Raw genomic sequence first — 21296 nt, 5'->3', positions numbered from 1 at the left:
GCGGCAGGTGGGCTCCTTAGTTGCAGCTTGCCAGCTCCTTAGTTGCGGCTCGCCGGCTCCTTAGTTGTGGAGTGCGAACTCTTAGTTGCGACATGTGTGTGGGATCTAGTTTCTGCACCAGGGATCGAACCCAGGCCCCCTGCCTTGGGAGCGTGGAGTCTTAACCACTGTGCCACCAACGAAGTCCCCGTAGCTCTTTTTCTGTATTCAAATACCTTCAGTGCTTGAAAGTCTAAATTTGTTAGTTCTTTTTTCTGGCTCTTGCTCACTTACCTTCTGCAGTGCTTGCTGATTTTTTTTGTTATGGGACTCATTCACAGATCTTAATTTGTAGCTGTTATGTTACAATGAATTGGAGACTTTTTTCAAAGAGAAAAATTTATTCTGCATTTTGCTAGTGGCTATAAGGATATTCCTCAGCAAGAAAATCTAAAGCTCATCTACCCCTCTTTTCTGTTGTCCCCATCTTGAGAATCCCAGTTATATTCTCCCTCATGTCACCTGCACCTGTTTTTTAATGTTCCCTTTTCAAAAGTCTTTTTAGTAATTATTTTGGTGTTTACATCCATGTTTTTAAATAACTTGGCTTTTCTTGCTCTTTCTTGATTGTTCATTTTACAGCATTATTCATTGCTGTCTAACTGTGGAAAATGATAATTGGCTAACTTTTACCCTCTTCAGCTCCCATCACACATTCCTCTGATGTACCCATACTCCCAGTAATCAAATGTATGATATTGTTGTATTATACATTTGATTAATCAATGAATTCATTTTTTTCAGAATTTACATAGTTCTGTCTGTAGATATTATTCATGGCACGGTCATGTTTATCCTATGGTTTGTTATCCTTTCCTTTATAACATTTGTTTTTCCTGTATTTAATAATTGTTTGTTGTTTCTAAGTTTTCCATGTACTTGTCACTAATTCACTATTGTCATCCTGGGTCACTTTTTTCCCTTGTTGGATCCTTTGTCTTCTGGATCCCAAAGTTTTTTTCTTGTGGTAATTCCTTCTTTTGACAAAATACATTCTTTATTGTTAACCATGTATTATTTTGGTGTCTTTAATATTTATGTGATATTAATTATAAAATTATTGTGGGCTCATGTGACGGCAAGCAGTTCATAGTAATTTAAATCTAATTGTAATTTTATTTCTGTATATGGATTTTAGAAAAGTCTTTTAACTTTTATGATTGAATTATGTATTCTTGAATTTAAATGAATTTTTGAACTCTATTTAAATGTGTTCAACACATTTCTTTAAAATAAAAAGCATTTGATTAATAGTCTTTCATATTTCAGGCCAAATTCTGTTTCTCACCTAGTAACATTTTGATAGAATGAGTTGTTATAAAACAAGAACACTATTCAAATTAGCTCTTGCTATATATACTCATATATCTAGATACTATATTTTTGTTAGTTTGTGGAGTTGATAGTCTCTGGCATAGTAGAGCTGTTAGAATTGTTTGAAAACTGGATATAATTTTGGGAAAGTCTTATTTTATTTTCCTTAATATAATATAGCATATTAAGCCTTTATTCTGTATACTAGTGGTATTTGAGAAATAGGAGAATTTAGGTTCTTATGAGGAATCTGCATTCTATTACAGGAAAAAATATATATTAAATTGTATTTTCCAATTGACTTCAGTTATGACCCCCCTGTTTTGCAGTCATCTTGTATTTAGCTTCTCACCATCATTCCTTTCTGATATGTATATTTGAGTGAATCATTGCTCACTAGCACATGCTTTGTTACATGGAAGGAGGGATTGCTTATGTTGTCTCAGCATGTTGCCTAGGAATCTATACCGATTTTGGGTTCCTGGGAGAAGTAGCAATGTAAAGTAGAACAGGAGTACACATGGCAAATTTCGTTTGAAAATTCTGTGCAAAGCTTTGAAAAAGGAGGAAATTTCTCTTTTGCTTGCTTCCTCTCCTCCATCCTTGTATCTCAATCTCTTTGTGGTTCACTTTTCATAGGACTTGGTATTAATACCTATTATACTAATTGTACTAGCTGTTTTAATTATCTGCAATATTATAGAACAAATGGGCTTTTTTCAACTAACCTGAGAATCTGTCTACCATTTATGGTGATTCTTTTTTTTCAGCTCCTACCACGTGGAAGGTACTTTTTCAGATGCTGGAGATACAGTTGAGAGCAAAACTGACTAATATCCCTTCCTTCATATTCTATACATCCTAGTGGAGCTAATACTATTTTTATCAAAAAATATATGTAGATGCCACGGAGCAGCTGGGCCCGTGAGCCACAATTGCTGAGCCTGCGTGTCTGGAGCCTGTGCCCCGCAACGGGAGGGGCCGCGATAGAGAAAGGCCCGCGCACCGCGATGAAGAGCGGTCCCCGCACCGCGATGAAGAGTGGCCCCCGCTTGCCGCAACTGGAGAAAGCCCTCGCACGAACCGAAGACCCAACACAGCCAAAAATAAATAAATAAATAAATAAGAAAAATCCTTTAAAAAAAAAAAAAATATATGTAGAAATGCAAAATCTTATTTATGGATATACATGACCTGCCCCACATAAATTAAGAATGGAATATTCTGCTTTAGTTAAGTTTATGTGAGCTACTTTTTATTAGAGAGGGACAAAAATGTTTTAGTTAGTAGGATGGAATTGCAACTTGTTACACTTCAGTCTTTGTGTTTCATGTCAGAATGTTAGCCTGCATTTCATCTAGGCAGCTCTCTCTCTCTGCTTCTGAACATTTAAAGCTGCAATTTACAGTGATTTATTAAGTGGTTATAATAATGCTTCCTTTCATATCATGAGTTAGTTCTGTAATATAAACAAAAAAGGGAGATAATATTCCCTTCTCATGGCCAATATAGAAATTGCTGTTTGCCTAAAAAATAAAGTTTATTATTATTTTTTAAAGGCAAATGCACATTTAATGAGATATAATTCAAATTCCATAAAGTACATTATTTTAAAGTGCATAATTTAGTGGTTTTTAGTATATTTGCAAGGTTGTACAACAATCACCATTTTCTAATTACAGAACATTTTCATCACTCCCAAAATAACCATATATCTACTAGCAGTTATTTCCCATTCTTTCCTCCCCCCAGGCCCCAGCATCCACTGATCTACTCTTTTCTTCATGGTTTTGCCTGTTCTGGCCATTTCATGTAAGCGGAATTGTATAATACGTGGTTTTCTGTAACTGGTTTGTTTCACTTAGCATGTTTTCAAGGCTTATCCATGTTATAGCATGTATCAGTACTGCATTCCTTTTCATGGATAAATAGTTTTCCATTGTGTGATTCTACTACATTTTGCTAATCCATTCAGCAATTCATGGACATTCATGTTTTCCCACTGTTCGGCTATTGTGAATAATGCTGCTATGAAAATTTGTGTACAAGTTTTTGCGTGGATATTTGATTACAGTTCTCTTGGTATATACCTAGGAATAGAATTGTTGGGTCATATTGTAACTGTATATTTTGCTTTCTGAGGAAATGCCAGACTGTTTTCCAAATTATTTGCACTATTTTATGTTCCCACCAGCAATGTATGAAGGTTTGAATTCCTCCACATCATTGGCAACACTTACTGTTGTTCATCTTTTTTATTATGGCTCTCCTACTAATTGGTGTAAAGTGACATCAAGCTTATTATTTTTAGGAGGAATGTAACAATTTAAAAATCTTGTTTTTTAGGTGCCGTACTTCTTTGTAATGTACAAGGACTAGCAGTTAATATTGACCCTATCTTATACACCTGGCTCATTTATCAACCTCAGAAGCGAATCAGTAAACATATGCAGCAGGTGAGAAATTTTTATAATTCTCTAAATAATTTTTTTTCTTATTTGTTAGAGTTATATATTTCTTCTGTTGATTTTGTTTATGGAGGAACCAGAATTCTTCTACCCCTTTCAAGCAATTCTACTCTTTAATTTCTGTACAAGAAATTACAGTTCAAAGTAGAGTTGCATTGATTGTTAAAGGGACTTGGTCTACAATTGCTTGTAAAGCAGATACTTTAGAGAGACTAGGTTAGGTAGTCCTATTTTACTGGCTTATTTTCCCTCATAGTGCCTACATGTTTGTTCTCAGAGTGTCCAATACATAATAATTGCTTAGGAAATGTTAGCTTTCATTTTCATTATCTCTACATTTCTTCTTCATCTGTAGGTTTATTCAACAAACATGCATTGAGTGTGCCTAACTCTGGTATTGGGATGGTTGGTGCAAAATACTTGGGATATGTGTGTGCTTAAAGGGGTCTAAATTACAAAGCAAAAGGAGCTAATTATAGTCTCCTGAATACTTACGTGTAATTCTCTATGTAGGTCATGATACTTAAATGTAATTCTGACAGATGGGTTTTATTATTCCCATTTTAAAGATGAAGAAACTGATGCTTATTGAGATTAACTTACCTCTTTTCACACATCTAGTATATCTCAGAACTAAGAATTTTTGAGGCCAAATTTATGTGATATTGAATTGCATTTTCCCATTGACTTAATTGTAATTTTGTAACATTCTACTTGGAATAGCTTTGTATTTTTTTTCTGAGGTAACTTAAAGCTAATTTATAGGAGAAAACTGTATAATTTTATATTTACATAAGAATATAAAAATTAACTAAAAAAGTGCAACCCGTGTCTCAAGGAGCATCTTTTTAAAAGTTTTTCTTCATTTTGTCCTAATTTCATTTGAAACTTCTGCCATCCCTTCTCCATTTCATGCTTCCTTTTATCAAATACTTACAGAATACAGTGCAGTATGCTAGGTACTGGAGCTATAGAAACAGAAATCGTGGTTGAGAATATCCCTTCCTCTAGAGGTATTTAGTGTATTTGATAATGTGAAGGAATATAGTAGTAATGCCATTCTTGGTACCTCCCTTGGTATCCATAGGGGATTGGTTCCAGTCCTCCCTCCCCTGTGGATACCAAAATCCACGATGCTTAGGTCCCTTGGTGTAGTACAGTTGGCCCTCTGTATCCTTGGGTTCCAGATCAACAGAGGGCTGACTGTAATTGCTATGTTAGATGTATTTACAGGAGTATATGAAAACATAAAAGGAAACATTCTCATGATCAGGTGAGGATGGGTGTTAGAAGGAGGAATTGACAGTTGAGCTGAGCATCATAAAAGTAAGCCAGACAAGGAAGGTTGTTCTAGACTAAACTGTGAGCAGAGGCAAAGACGATGGAGTAACTTGGCAAGAAAGGGACCTTCAGTGTTTCCAGGCTAGAGCCAAGTGTTCTTATAGAGACTGGTAGAAATTGAAAGCCAATTCATAAAAGATTTTATTTGTAATGGTAAGTGTTTGAGACTTTATCCCAAAGGGTACAGAGGAAGTATAGGAAACTAATATAAATAGACTTGGATTTTAGAAAGTTTAACACAATATGGAGTATGAGTAATGGAGAAGTTAGGACTAATGGCAGGGACAATTTGAGAAAAATTTAGTTGTAAATTTTTTTTCTTACTGAGATATAATTGATATATAACAGTATATTAATTTCAGGTAGCAACATAACAATCCAATATTTGTATATATTGCAAAATCACCACTATAAGTCTAGTTAACATCCATCACCACGCATAGTCAAATAATTTTTTCCCTTGTGTTGAGAAAAGATTTACTCTCCTAGTGACTTGCAAATATACAGTACATATTAACAATAGTCATCATATCGTACACTACATTTTATAACTGGAAGTTAGTACTTTGCCTTTACCCATTACACACCCCCCTCCCCCAATCCCCCTGTCTCTGGCAAACACCCTCTCTTCTCTGTATGTAGTTTGATGTTTTGGGTTTTTTGGGTTTTGTTTTGTTTAGATTCCACATATAAATGCGGTATTTGTCTTTCTTTGTCTGACATAGCAGAATGGCCTCAAGGTCCATCCATGTTGTCACAAATAGCAAGATTTTCTTATTTTTTAGGGCTGAATGATATTTCATTGTATTAGAAATTTTTCATTGGTTATTTTATAAGTGATGCAGTTATCTCCAGTACACCATAGATATCCCTGAATTTCAGGTAGCGTTCTAGCAGCTTAAGTAAATTATACATTTGTTTGATTGATACCAAGTACCTTCAAAGATTTTGATTTTTTATTTTATTTTTATTATATTGGTTCATAAGTATTTTTAAGTTAAATATAAATATATATATTTCTCTAAGTTCAAAACTAGTAGTTTCATTTAAAAGATAAACTAACAAATACCCATAATCCTAATCATTCAGAGTTACAAATAATATTGGGATAAATATCTTCATATTTGCATTTTTCTTTAATTATTCACTTAGAATATATTTTTAGAAGTGTAACTAGTAACTTTAGGCATGTGGTTTAGCATATTTGAAGGCCTTTGTAATATTGCCAGTTTGATTCCAGAATTGGTGTACAGTTTATATTTTCGTCAGCACTTTATAGTATTACTATTTTGCTACAGTTCAGCATATCTCAAAAATATGCTTTGAAAATGCCTTTAATCTACTATTTCAGTTCTACATTTTCTCCAACATGGAAAATTGAGAGTATAGTTGAACCCTATGACCTTATTGCCCAGTTTCAATACCTGTCAACCCATAACTAATCATCTTCACTTTTAAAATCTGTTGTGTGAAAAAAGCCTAGTATTCAGTAGTGGTGAAAATGTAGAAAATGGATGAACTCATATACTACTGTTGTGAGTGAAAATTAATAAATTTGTCAGTGTCTAATAAAATTACACATGACTGTAGCCTATGACCCCAAAATTCCACTTTTTGATAGAGCTGTGTTCTTACAGTGACATTCATATGAGCCTAAGGATTCATGTATAAGCCTGTCCCTGCAGAATTCTTTGCAATGGTGTAAAATTGGAGACAACCTAAATGACTGTCTCTAACAAAGTAGGTAAATAAAGCATCGCACGTTAACATGATGTATTATTTTTTTGTTAAAAATTATTCAATAGGTTTTAGTATGAAGTCTCAAAATTCTATTTAATGCAAAAATCAATTTCCCAAGGACATATGCAATATGAGAGTACTTATATTTTTCCCAAACCACCCTGCATATATTACATATTATATATTATCACATATCACATATTATATATAGTATATATTATATATAAACTATATATATAGCATATGTGTAAGTAAATATGGGTGTAAAATATTAAAGGATTGTATCAATATCATAATAGTGATTGACTCTGGGAGGAATGGGCAGTTAGCAGTCAGAGGGGATTTTAGCTTTATCTGTAATATTTTACTTTTCTCCTTAAAAAAAGTAAATATGATAAATTGTTAATTGCCAGTAATTATTGGTTATAATGAAAATATGGATGTTCTTTTATTCTTCATAATTTCCTATATTTTTACATTTATTAAATTAATAATAAAGGAAAATTTTATAGGAAGAGGGACAAAAGGCTTTTTAGGTATTTTGGGACCACGGGATATTGATGGGGCAACAATAGGGCAGATATGGGACTAGGGTACAATGGAAATTTGGGGGAATATCCCGTACCAGAAGGCAGAAGAATGTAAGCAGAGCAACAGGTGGTTGCTAAAAATAAATGCTCCTTCTTTTGATATTTTTGACTGGGGTAGTCATATTTCCAAAAAAAGCGGTGGGAATCACTCATCTTTTACTCTTTTTCCAGTATCTCTTCATGCCTGACATATAGGAACTATATTAGCAATCATTCAGCAAATATTTATGAAGGGTCTCTATTGCTCACTGTTAAAGGTATTTTGGATACAGCCGTGTAGAGACATGTAAGAGCCTTGCTCTCTTGTTAGAAAGGGTTTTTATTTGGCCTTTTACTGTATTTTTACCGATGTGAAAATGCACTCAGAGTCTCAACCACCAAAAGAAAGATTTTTTTGTTTGTTTGTTGCTGGGTATTTCCAATATCATATCTTCCATCAATCTCATCTTTCACCTATTGTGCATGAATTAAATATCACACTATACAGCACGGAATTTTTCTGTAATTACATATTATATATTAATTTTGATTCTAAACTTGGTCCTAACTTCTTTGAGTGCTTCATTAATTCCAGGTTTATAAGTGATGTCCAGGAAATTCAAGGGATTATGGAATCACTAAGTGTTAGAGCATAAAGGGATTTTCTAGTAGACATCTCCACCCCCTTGTTTTATAGATGAGCAAGTTTAAATTAGACTCAGCATTTCTTATCTAGCTCTTAGATATTATTTCCTATTTAGATTTGTAAAAATATTATCAGTTTGACTAAATACTTAACATGAAAGCAGATATTCTGCGTTGTGGTGTTTCCCACAATATATTTAATCCTTCATTTTCTCATTATCAGTTTTCTTGTCCTTTTACTCACCATAGGGAACAACTTGTAAAATAATTTGGCTTTTTTTCCATTATATTATATGGTTATATAATGTACCTATGTTCTCATTGAAATATTTATTCATAATTTAAATAATATTAAATAGTTATCATAAGTTGGGTGAAACTTAAAGTTGGATCTAAAAAAGTGTGGATGTTGTAGACCACACTCCAGCCTAACCAACCCCCTCCAGATTCACCATCTGATGCAGCTGTATCACAGTTATCATCTGTTGTTTCCCAAGCTGCAATTTCCTCCTCAATTTGTGGCTAAAACCCAACATTTGATGATTGTTTTCCACTCAGTTCAACATTGATCTTTGATCCTGAAGCAAACTTAAAAATAACTTTTTTTTTTTGGCCAAAAATCTGACAAGATTGTATTGGGCGTCATCAGCAGTAACATCAGACTTTATTTCAGTGAATAAAGATGAAACAGCTGCTTTATTGTCCAGCTCAGCACTCATGCATTCAATATAGGATCGTAATGTTTTCCAGCTTTCTCTAACTATAGATATTTTTCTGTGCTTTCTAAATATGCTGTGGATATCACTTTGTCAGACACAATATAGAGATTTTCAGCAATTCTCAAAAAAAATTGGATTGTCCATATTAACATGTACCTAATCAGTTTATAGAAGTACTTCCCTAAAATATCATTTTATAAGGATAACTTTTCATTTACTAGTGATCATAATTTTCAAAGTTAATTTTAGTTTTGATTTGCCTCTAACATGTTACCTTTATACTTCTTACTAAAATTTATGTTAAACTTTAATTATTTCCAAGCTCTCTTGGTTTTCGCACAGAATTCTAATTTAAAATTGAAATTGTTAAATGTTCCTGTGTGAGTGTGTATGAGAGACAGTGACCAAGAGGGAGGGCAAGAGAGATTGATTGATTCATTGATTTAAAATAATAAAGCCCCATGTATAGCATGGGGTATGTAGTCAATTATAATATCTTTGTATGGTGACAGATGATAACTAGACATATCATGGTGATCATTTTGTAATGTACAGAAATATCAAATCACTGTGTCATGCACTTGGAACTAACATAAAGATGTACCTCAATTATACCTCAATTGAAAACAAAATATGTAGACACTGGGGGAAAATGTATCAAAATGCTAATGATGGTTATCTTTGGGTGGATGGGGATTATGGGTGATTATTAACTAAAAAACAATAAAGCCTCAACCGCAACATGTGATGGACTTTCTTCAGTGATGCTATGTTTAACCTTCTCTGCTTAAGAAATAGTAAATAATTCAGTTTTTCATTTGACTCTCTCCAGCAGCCTGTGATAGCTGTTCCTCTTGTTATGCCAATTAGCAGAAGGAAGGAGGATGAGGTGTCTGTTGGAAGTGCGCCCTTGGCAAAGCAACAATCATATCAGGCCTCTGAATATGCCAGCAGCCCTATAAAAACAAAAACAATAACAGGTATGTGTCAAGAATTCTAAAGGGTCTGTGATTTCACCCTACCTCTAAGCTAAGCAGTTATCCAGGCCATAATTTCGTGAATGCTGCCCAGAGGCACAAGAATCCTGGAATGGAGACAAAGGACTTTATATAATCTATAGCATTAGCGGTTACCGAAGTATTAGCATTTTTTTGTGTCCCTGCCCTAAGCCTAATTCCTACAGGGTGGCACAAAGAGGGCCAAGTGATACCTGTATACAGTGGATTATATTACAGGAGAGGAACCTGAACCTTTATAATGGGTAGAAATTATGCCTGCCATTTTCTCCAGTGGGAGGCCCTATATGTACCTTACAAGATTGTAAGCAAACCTGCTCTTTGTTCAGAAGGAAGACAATATCTTTGTCTTCTGAGGCTGTACACTGTACAGATATCCTTGAAAATAACATTGGGAACAAAGGCATTGACTGCCTCTACTTGTAAGACAGGCAAAAACACAAGAGACCCATGGAGAATCATCTCCCAATAATATCATTATGTTCCTGCTTAAAGTGAATTCTTGGAGAATCATCTCCCAATAATATCATTGTGTTCCTGCTTAAAGTGAATTCTTGCAATCCACCCTACATCTCAATCTTCTTTCCTCCCCCTTCTCTTTGTTTGCTAGATGACCTATGCAAATATAAAACATAAATATTCTTCCATAAAACAATTTCTTTTATTTCCTTTTGTATAATTTAAAAACCCACTTTTTAAAAATTTTTTTATTTATTAAAAAAAATTTTTTTAAACATCTTTATTGGAGTATAATTGCTTTACAATGGTGTGTTAGTTTCTGCTTTATAACAAAGTGAATCAGTTATACATATGCATATGTCCCCATATCTCTTCCCTCTTGCGTCTCCCTCCCTCCCGCCCTCCCTATCCCACCCCTCTAGGTGGTCATAAAGCACCGAGCTGATCTCCCTGTGCTATGCGGTTGCTTCCCACTAGCTATCTATTTTACGTTTGGTAGTGTATATATGTCCATGCCACTCTCTCACTTTGTCCCAGCTTACCCTTCTCCCTCCCCATATCCTCAAGTCCATTCTCTAGTAGGTCTGTGTCTTTATTCCCGTCTTGCCCCTAGGTTCTTCATGACCATTTTTTTTTTTAGATTCCATAGATATGGGTTAGCATACGGTATTTGTTTTTCTCTTTCTGACTTCAGTCTGTATGACAGACTCTAGGTCCATCCACCTCACTACAAATAACTCAGTTTCGTTTCCTTTTTATGGCTGAGTAATATTCCATTGTATACATGTGCCACATCTTCTTTATCCATTCATCTGTTGATGGACTAAGATCAGGAACAAGACAAGGTTGCCCACTCTCACCACTATTATTCAACATAGTTTTGGAAGTTTTAGCCACAGCAGTCAGAGAAGAAAAAGATACAAAAGGAATCCAAATCGGAAAAAAAGAAGTAAAAAACCCACTTTATGATTTCATTTTAAGTAGTGTTTTAAATTTCTAATGTTTTCCCTTAGATATTCAGCTTTATTCCGTATAACTCATATATCCCCAACCATATTAAAAAAGGTTTTATTTTTTCAGTAACTCGAAAACACTTATTGAATATCTATAATGGGCAAGACTCTGTTCTAAGTAATTTTGAGGGTAGGAATATTAATAAGACATGATCCCTGCCCTTAAGGAATTTAAAATATGATCATATACACAAGGAAGTTAAAGCTAACATTTGTGGTTTAGAGGAAAAGTTAGTTCCCTTATCGTATTTAAAAACAACAGCGGTAAAAATGCTAACATACATTTTTGTGGAGTTTTATACATAACTATTATTCTGTGTTCTATTACTTTTCTTAAAATAGGATGTTATGTTTATTTTGTGGAATCATTAGACTTCCACCTGTCAGTATCCACAAGCCTTTTGATATGTTGAGATTTTCTTTACCAATTGATAAAAATGCTTTTGCTTATTTTTTGTATCATAGGAAGATGATCTGTAACTTGTATTGATTTTTAATATAAAATTAGATATTTCATTTAGATACCATGCTAAGTTTCAGACTTTAGATCTCTTGAACTGGTAGGTTACATAATGGTTTATAAATATCACCTCTTAATAAGATAAAATAAATGTCCACTAAGTATCAATTGATAAAAATAAGTTTAATTTTATATGATATTAACCACATATTCTGACCTCCTGCTTTACTATTTAGTCCAGTTTTTTAAATCACACTTGATAATTGATGTAAAGTAATTGTTAAGGATGAGTAAAGATGACAGAAAATACTTATTTAAATGAAATTACATGACAGAACTATGTAGAAAATATCATAGATTTTAGAATGCATTTGCTATGCATGGAGAAGTTTTATAGATAAATTCACATCTCATATCGGTTACCTATCAATTCATGAATGATATCGGTTAATATCTGAGATTTATTTTGCTTTCATATACTTTCCCACTTAATTATAAGAAATTAATATTTTATTTTGAAGAAATTAAGAAAAACCCCAAACATAATTTCTCATCAGTAATTATTATTTTATAGATAATCTAAAAACATAAACACATTATTCTTCTTTTAAAATTTTATTTATTTAGTTTTTAAATCTTATTGGAGTATAGTTGATTTAAAATGTTATATTATTTTCAGGTGTACAGCATAGTGATTCAGTTATACATATACATATATTCATTCTTTTTTAGATTCTTTTCCCATATAGGTTATTACAGAATGTTGAGTACAGTTCCCTGCGCCATACAGTAGGTCCTTGTTGGTTATCTATTTTATATATAGTAGTGTGTGTGTGTGTGTGTGTGTGTGTGTTAATCGCAAGCTCCTAATTTATCCCTACCCCCCCCCACATTTCCCCTTTGGTAATCATAAGTTTGTTTTTGAAATCTGAGTCTGTTTCTGTTTTGTAAATAAGTTCATTTATATCATTTTTCAAAATTAGATTCCACATATGAGTGATATCATATGATATTTGTCTTTGTCTGTCTGACTTACTTCACTCAGTATGATAATCTCCAGGTCCATCCATGTTGCTGCAAATGGCATTATTTTGTTCTTTTTTATGGTTAATATTCCATTTTAAATATGTACCACATCTTTATCCATTCCTCTATTGATGGACATTTAGGTTGTTTTCATGTCCTTGCTATTGTAAATAGTGCTGCAGTGAACATTGGGGTGCATGTATCTTTTCGAATTATGGTTTTCTCTGGATACATGCCCAGGAGTGAGATTTCTGGATCATATGGTATCAGCTCACACTGGTCAGAATGGCCACCATGAAAAAGTCTACAAACAATAAATGCTGGAGAGGGTGTGGAGAAAGGCAAACGCTGCTACACTGTTGGTAGGAATGTAAATTGGTACAGCCACTATGGAGAACAGTATGGAGGTTCCTTAAAAAACTAAAAATAGAACTAACATATGATCCAGCAAACAACACATTATTCTATATTTCAAATTACAAATGTGAACTGTAGTTCTTTGCATTTGAGTTGTGGATATTTGCTTTTTCTGTCTTTAGTGTTTCCCCATCTCTAGAACCCTTAGGTTATATATCCTGTAGGTATTTTCCTTATAGGTGAGGATGTCTATGTATCACCAGATATTTACTCAAGCTAGCATAACAATGAACAGTTATCAAACTGATGCCTGTGCTTGCTTGTTTTTGGACTGTGGGCATTTGTAGAAAGTAAAAATCCCTGGGTATAACATTTCTTCTTTATGACCAATGTATCTTGCCCCTTGGCTGCCACCATTTTCACTTCTTTGGAAAGCTTGTTGGTATTGTTCTCTCTTTTCTTGAGAATGCTCTGTACTAATCATTTTCTTTATTTAGAATTATGTTTCAAAATTTTCTGTTTTATTTTTATTTAGAGTATACAGTTCCTGTTTTAGTTTTAATTTAAAAATGCTTTATGAGTCCTTTGAATTTGTATCTACTTCTAAATGTGGTTATCACTATTTTAATTATTACTTACATTGTATCATAAGCTATAATGAATTTGGTAAGGTATTCGTAGCCTTTCACAAACCTTTTTTCTTGTTGTTTTTTACTTTTACCATCTTAATCTTTTTAAGTGTACAGTTCAATTGTGTTAAGTATACAGATGGTCCCCAACTCATCATGGTTTGACTTACAGATTTTCGACTTTATGATGGTGTGAAAGCAATATGCATTCAGTAGAAGCCATACTTCGAATTTGAATTTTGATCTTTTCCCAGGCTAGCGATATCAGGTGGGATTCTCTGGTGATGCTGGGCAGGGGCAGTGAGCCACAGCTTTCAGTCAACCATGCAACCACGAGGGTAAACAACCAAAACACTCACAACCATATGACCATTTTGTTTTTTACTCTCAGTACAGTATTCAGTAAGTTACATGAGTTATTCAACTATGTAGTATAAAATAGGCTTTGTGTTTGATTATTTTGCCCAACTGTAGGCTAATGTAAGTGTTCTGAGCACATTTAAGGTAGGTTAGGCTAAGCTCTGAAGTTCAGTAGGTTAGGTGTATTAAATGCATTTTCAACTTAAGATATTTTCACTTTATGATGGGTTTATCAGGACATAACCCATTTTAAGTTGAGGAGGATGTGTATTCACATTGTTGTGAAATGCACGTTTTAATTTTTTAACTGAATTTTACAAGTGGAGATATGTGTTAATTTATGCTTGAATTCTTATTAAAATAATTTTTAGTTTTTATATTCTCAACCTAAGGTCCAAAGTTAGTCTTAAGTTCATCGCCAAGTTATGTAGTAGTACTGGCACATGAAGACTGAGGCTTGGCGATATTGCACTGGGCTTGATTTTGCTTTTTAATTATTCATCAAGAAGCAGACATCCTCTTCCAATCTCAATTAACCAATCTTAAGTAGCTGGCTGCAGGGGGAACATGTGCTTGATGGCTGGAAATGTGTTGACAGCAGAACAGCGCTATTTCAGTGATATAGGCACGTAGGGCAGGCCAAGCCAGAATAAAAGCATGTTTCACATGAAGATAATGTATTATCACAAAATTCTAAATGATCTTCTAGAGAATCTATATATCCTTCAAAACAAGGAACCCACTAAAAACTATGACATCTGTTTACCCTATGTTTTGGAAATGTTATGAACATTAAATTGGAACTCTTGATGAAAATGTCTGTAATGGAGATGAAAACTTTAAAAAGCAGGATCCTTCATAAATGATATCTCTTTAAAAAATACTAGCCATTTTTATCTTACATGTTTATATATTACCTCTTAAGTCTAAAGCACTGTAAGTACACAGTTGAAATAATAGAAGGCCTTTTAATTTGACTCCTTAAATAATACCAAGATAATAGTAAATGAAGACCTGATAATTGATGATGTAAATTTTAGTAGATAATGCCACAAATTAAACGTATAGAACTTTAGCTTCTGACTGTGATGGAGGAACAGGGACTAGATTTATATTCCTGTTGTAAATAACTAATAAACTGGTCAAAATATATGGGAGAACAAAAAAAGTTTCTAGACATTGGACAGTAGGCAGTACAGTACTGTGATCCCTCATAGAAGGGAAACAAATGAGTTGAGCCCTAGGATTATCCTGGCTTTTTGGCTGAAGGCACATTCCAGACCACAGAGCAGGGTGGGATGTATCAAGCTGAACTCAGCTGTCTTGCTGAATTGAGGTTTAGGGAAGCAAAGGGATTGAAGTATAAGGAGGCAGAGATGACTGGAAATTATGGGGCAGAGTTTCAGAGAGAGAAAGCTATGCAGCAAAAGAGCTTCAGAGATCAGCGATAGATTTCTCCTTGAGTATTTGCTGAATAGTAAGCTGTGCCTGAATAGGATGAGACTCCACAAAGTTGGGTAAAGGATGACCAAGGACCTATGGTCTGATTGATTCCCAGAGCTCACACATGGCTAAAAGGCATTCAGGTTCCCACTGTGCTTAGTTTACAATTCCAACTGACCATTCGGGACATTCAGTAAAGACCCCAAAAAGATGACACCTCAATATTGGAGCTAAACTTTCCATAGAGTAAAGCCTACCTACACTCACCTTAAACACACTTTAAAAAAGCCTCTGAAGAAACCAAAATAGTGAGTGAGTTTACTGCTGGCCAAATGAAGCCCAGTGCTATTAAGAGGAATACAAAAAGATCCAGATATGTAACAACTTAAAAGTCACAGTGTCAAGCATCCAACCCAAAACTATTAGAGATGCAAAGAAGCAGGCAACTTTGACAAGGAGGAAAACTAGCAATAGAAATAAACTGAGAAATGACAGATGATAGCATTAGCAAGTATATTAAATACTTGTACATTAAAACAGGTACTATAACTGTTCAGATGCTTGAGGAAAGATGAATACAATTTGGAGAGAAATAGAAGATATAAAAAGGAACCATGCCCAACTCTAGAGATGAAAAATATAATATCTGATATCAGAAACTCACTGGGTGGAATTAGCAGGAAAGTAGACATTGTAGAAGAAGAAATAATAAACTTGAAGACATAGCAATAGAAACTTGCCAAATTGAAGCACAAAAAGAATAAAGGGGAAAAATGTACAGAGCTTTAGTGAACTGTCAGATGATAATTAAGGTAGTCACAGTAGATCTCACTAAAAGTTCATATTTGACTAGATACTTGAAGCAGGTGAGGGAGTGAGGCATGTGGATATCTGTAGAAAAATCATGTGGGATTATATGTATGTCTAGGAAATTAGACATACATATAATCCCACATACCCCTTCACTTAATAGTTAAGGAGATTGAGTCTTTAAGAGGTCAAACAACTTACCCAAGGTTAGAAAATATTTAATGGTACTTTTTAAAAATGAAAGTTCCAGGTTATAGTAGTCAATTTGTGATTATTAGCTGCCTCTTTCATTCCTTAATGGCATAGCCAGCCCTAAAATGAGGTCTATGTAAAAATTCCTCTCTAAAACCTAATATATAACCAGCCAACTTCAGAGTGTCTTTTTTTGTCAAAGGAATTGTTCTAAATTTTCAGCCCAGTTCCATTGGACTAAGCTAGTTAAGAATTTTGTGTCAGAGCTACCAACTGGATATACCGGGAAACAACTCCCCTCTGTGATGAGCATGGAGGTTCTGCCTGGCTTTAATCGGGTGTCACTTCAGTGGTGCAGTTCCTGGCATAAACTCCAAAGTGAAACACTACTCCTGACATGTTTTTTCTTCCCTGATATGTCCTTAAATATATCCTGGAGTCATTCATGCTTCCAACAAAATTAAATTAAATATTTATGATGTTTCAGATATTTAAAATTTTTGTCCAGCATATGGAAATTCTATTTTATTTAGTTCTCAAAGAGACTTAAATATGAAAAATCCTGAAATTTTAAAAAGCACTTTGTTACTTTGTTTATGTTACAGATAGTGAAAGTTTTCAGACTTCCTTTTTTTAAAAGAATCTTTCTTTTGATAATGAACTTGGGCTATTATGTAGAATATTTCTAATTATGTTTTTTTCCTGACCTGATTTCAAAATATAGTATTTTTAAACTAAGCAAGAAGTCAGTAATTTAACTGTAATTTTTAAGATTGTATTAAGTTTGGCTGAAGATATCAGAAAACCCTCAATAACAGTGATTTAAACAAGATTGAATTTTTTTTTGAAAATATATGGAAATAATATAATTTATCAAGGACTTGTATCCAAAATATATACGGGACTCTCAAAATTCAATAATTAGAAAACAGACAACCCATTAAAAAATTTAACAAAAAAATTTTTGAACAAGCACTATACCAGTATAGTTATATGTATGGTAAATAAGCACAGAAAAAGATGCTCAACATCAGTAGTCACCAGGGAGATGAAAATCAAAAGCACAATGAGATACCACTACATACCCTCCAGAACAGACAGATTTAAGAAGACTGACCATACCCAACACTGGTGAGGATATACAGCACCTAGAAGTGTCATATACAGCTGGTAGAACTGTAGCATAACAAAGTCACTTAGAAAAACAGTTTGGTAGTCTCTCAAAAAGTTAAACATATATCTACTTATGATATCCTTTCAGTATTTACCTAAGAGAAATGAAAGCATGTGTCCATACAAAGACTCATACTTAAATGTTCATAGCGGCTTTAAAAAAAAAAAAAAAAACCAAGATTGAATTTTATGTCTCTCATGTGAAAGCTTTGAGTAGGCACCCAGAGGTGTTAAGGTTCTCTAAGATCAGGTACTTTCTTATTCCCCGTGGGTGGCCTGTGTTGCCAGGCCTGCCTTATGGTCCACAATGGATGCTTCAGCCATTTATCATATGTGCATTTCGATGAGTGGGAAATGAGTAAAGAGAACTCTTTTATTTCTTTAAATATTGTACAGAAGTTGCACCCTTCACTTTTGCTTCACTTCTTTTGGCCAGAAACTCATCACATGATCATATGTAGCTATGCAGGGGTCTCAGGATGGTAGTCTCTATTCTTGAAGGTCACACACCTGGCCAAAACGTGTGGCTTTTAACTAAGAAAAAAGGGGAGGATAGATATTAGAGGTTATTTAGCTGTCTTTGCCACAATAACTTAAAATAGAATGTTACAAGCTGAGTTTTAGAAGAGAAATAGGAAATAAACATTTTTCTTTTAGTGGGGATGTCAGAAGACATAGCTGGTAAAAGTATTTTCATGTCTGAGGTGTGGTTTAGGTTTTTCTCAATGAGAGATAACAGGTTTGGGAGTCATCACCGTATGAATTGTAGTCAAAGCCACAGAGTGCATAATCTCTCAGGGAGACCATGCACAGCAAGATGAGAAGAAAGCCCAAAATTAAATTCTGAGCAACTTTTCAGGAGTTTTAAGGAGTAGGAGCCAATGGAGAAGATTGAGAAGCTTCATTGTGAGAAGTAGGCAACAAAAGAACGTATGATATATATATATGACACAAATGAAAAGTTTCAAAAAGAGGGTGTCTAACTGCATGATATGCTGTAAAGTCATCAAGAACAATGAGGCTGAAAAACTTTAATTGGCCAAGGTCAGTTGGCCAGAGGAGCTTTGGTTGTTAGGGGATGAATGGGAGTTGAGCATGTAGGGATAGCCTCTGTATACCACTCTTTCAGGAAATTGGACTGTGCAGAAACTTGGGTATGTCAGTAGTTACAGTGAAGCAAACAGGAGAGAAAAAAAAATTAGAGCAACAGTAAAGTTTGGAATAATTTATATAGTGAGATCACAGGTCAGGTAGAATGTAAGATCTTATAAACAGATATAAGATTTAATAGATAATTGCCACTTCCTCTGAGAGAGAGGTAAGAAGATAAAGTATATACCATTATATGTCAGTTTAGTTAATTTTCTCTCCACAAACAAGTATTTATGCAGGATAAGTATTGTTATCTTTGCACTACTGCAGAGAATGTAAGAGATTAGGAAATGTATAATTTTTTCAAGTCAAGCTCCTTGTTTTTCGCATACAACGAATATGTTCCTTATACGAAAACAGGACATGGACATTACACTTTACCTTCAGGTTTTTTTTAATCAGTTTAATATATTACTCCAAGTTTGAAATTTCTTCATCTTAAAAAAAAAATCATTCTATCCAAGGCAGTATAACTTGTAGGATGGTTTTTTAAGGAGGGAGATTTCCAATTTTTGCTAGTAATATTTGCTCCTGAAGACACTGATGTATTTTGGATTCTAACTTTTTAATAATTGTGGATTATAAGTAAAATGGGTCATACCAATATAGTTATCCATCTAAAAATGTTTAAGCAATCCTTAATTTGATTAAGCTTGAATGTTGAGCAGGTATGTTCCTAATTATAGTGTGGAAATAGTATTACTGTACAAGAAATACACTTTTGTGGATTTATGTATATTAGAAGTTGCTCACTTTAATCATGTAGCTTAGCATAAAATTCCATTCCTTTGTGATTAATTAGATATTTAGTTTCATTGGAAAATATTAAAGCATGAGAGTACACACTAATGCATAATATGTAATTGATTTTATTCTCTCACGAGTAAAATATGGTTTAAAAAACATTTTCCCCTTATGGAATAGAGAAAGGTTTAAAATGCATTGAAGGGGACCTTCATGATGGCAGAGGAGTAAGACATGGAGATCACCTTCCTCCCCACAACTACATCAGAAATACATCTACATGGAAAACAACTCCTACAGAACACCTACTGAACGCTGGCAGAAGATCTCAGACTTCCCAAAAGGCAAGAAACTCCCCATGTACCTGCTTAGGTGCAAAAGAAAAAAGAAAAAACAGAGACAAAAGAAGAGGGATGAGACATGGCACCTCTGAGAGGGAGCTGTGAAGGAGGATAAGTTTCCACACACTAGGAGGCCCCTTCACTGGTGGAGATGGGGAGGTGGGAGGGAGGGAAGCTTCGGAGCCACGGAGGAGAGCTCAGCAACAGGGTTGCAGAGGGCAAAGTGGAGAGATTCCCACACGGGATCGGAGCCGACCAGCACTCACCAGCCCGAGAGGGTTGTCTGCTCACCCACCGCGGCAGGCAGGGGCTGGGAGCTGAGGCTCAGGCTTCGGAGGTCAGATCCCAGGGAGAGGACTGGGGTTGGCTGCGTGAACACAGCCCGAAGGGGGCTAGTGCCCCACAGCTAGCTGGGAGGGAGTCTGGGAAAAAGTCTGGACCTTTCTAAGAGGCAAGAGACCATCGTTTCGGGGTGTGCGAGGAGAAGGGATTCAGAGCACCGCCTAAACAAGCTCCAGAGACAGCGTGAGCCATGGCTATCAGCATGGGCAACACAGATAGGCATGAGACACTAAGGCTGCTGCTGCTGCCACCAAGAAGCCTGTGTGCAAGCACGGTCACTGTCCACACCTCCCCGCCCGGGAGCCTGTGCAGCCCGCCACTGCTAGGGTCCTGCGATACAAGGACAACTTCCCTGGGAGAACACATGGCGTGTCTCAGGCTGTTGCAACATCATGCTGACCTCTGCCTCCGCAGGCTTGCCCCGCATTCTGTACCCCTTCCTCCCCCCCAGACTGAGTGACTCAGAGCACCCTAATCAGTCGCTCCTTTAACCCCCTCCTGTCTGGGCGAAGAACAGATGCCAGAGGACTACCTACACGCAGAGGCAGGACCAAATCGAAAGGTGAACCCCAGGAACTCTGCAAACAAAGAAGAGAAAGGGAAATTTCTCCCAGCAGCCTCAGGAGCAGCGGATTAAATCTCTGCAATCAACTTGAGGTACCTGCATCTGTGGAATACCTGAATAGACAACGAATCATCCCAAAATTGAGGCAGTGGACTTTGGAGCAACTGTAGACTTGGGGTTTGCTTTCTGCATCTAATTTGTTTCTGGTTTTATGCTTATCTTAAATTAGTATTTAGATCTTATTATCATTGGTAGATTTGTTTATTGATTCAGTTGTTCTCTTCCTTTGTGTGATTTTGTCTGTATAGCTTTGCTTTTACCATTTGTCCTAGGGTTCTGTCAGTCGTGTTTTTTTTTTTTTTAAGTATACTGTTTAGCA

General features: G+C 35.1%; 1 protein-coding gene across 10 annotated transcripts in view; it reads left to right on the top strand.

Moving 5' to 3' along the window:
• Positions 1–21296, top strand: part of VPS13B (vacuolar protein sorting 13 homolog B) — a 769553-nt gene that overhangs the window by 309521 nt on the left and 438736 nt on the right. For 9 of the 10 annotated variants that reach the window (XM_057531718.1, XM_057531717.1, XM_057531726.1 and 6 more), the window contains exons 20-21: positions 3700–3809; positions 9668–9815. In XM_057531718.1, the coding sequence (XP_057387701.1) occupies positions 3700–3809; positions 9668–9815 (258 nt within the window). The remainder of the gene's footprint in view (positions 1–3699; positions 3810–9667; positions 9816–21296) is intronic. The other variant, XM_057531723.1, reaches the window with a different exon arrangement.

This window comes from Balaenoptera acutorostrata, chromosome 17 (assembly GCF_949987535.1).
Source record: "Balaenoptera acutorostrata chromosome 17, mBalAcu1.1, whole genome shotgun sequence".
NCBI classification, from domain to species: domain Eukaryota; kingdom Metazoa; phylum Chordata; class Mammalia; order Artiodactyla; family Balaenopteridae; genus Balaenoptera; species Balaenoptera acutorostrata.
Note: the sequence above shows the minus strand (reverse complement) of the source record. Positions and strands in the feature narration are given on the sequence as shown.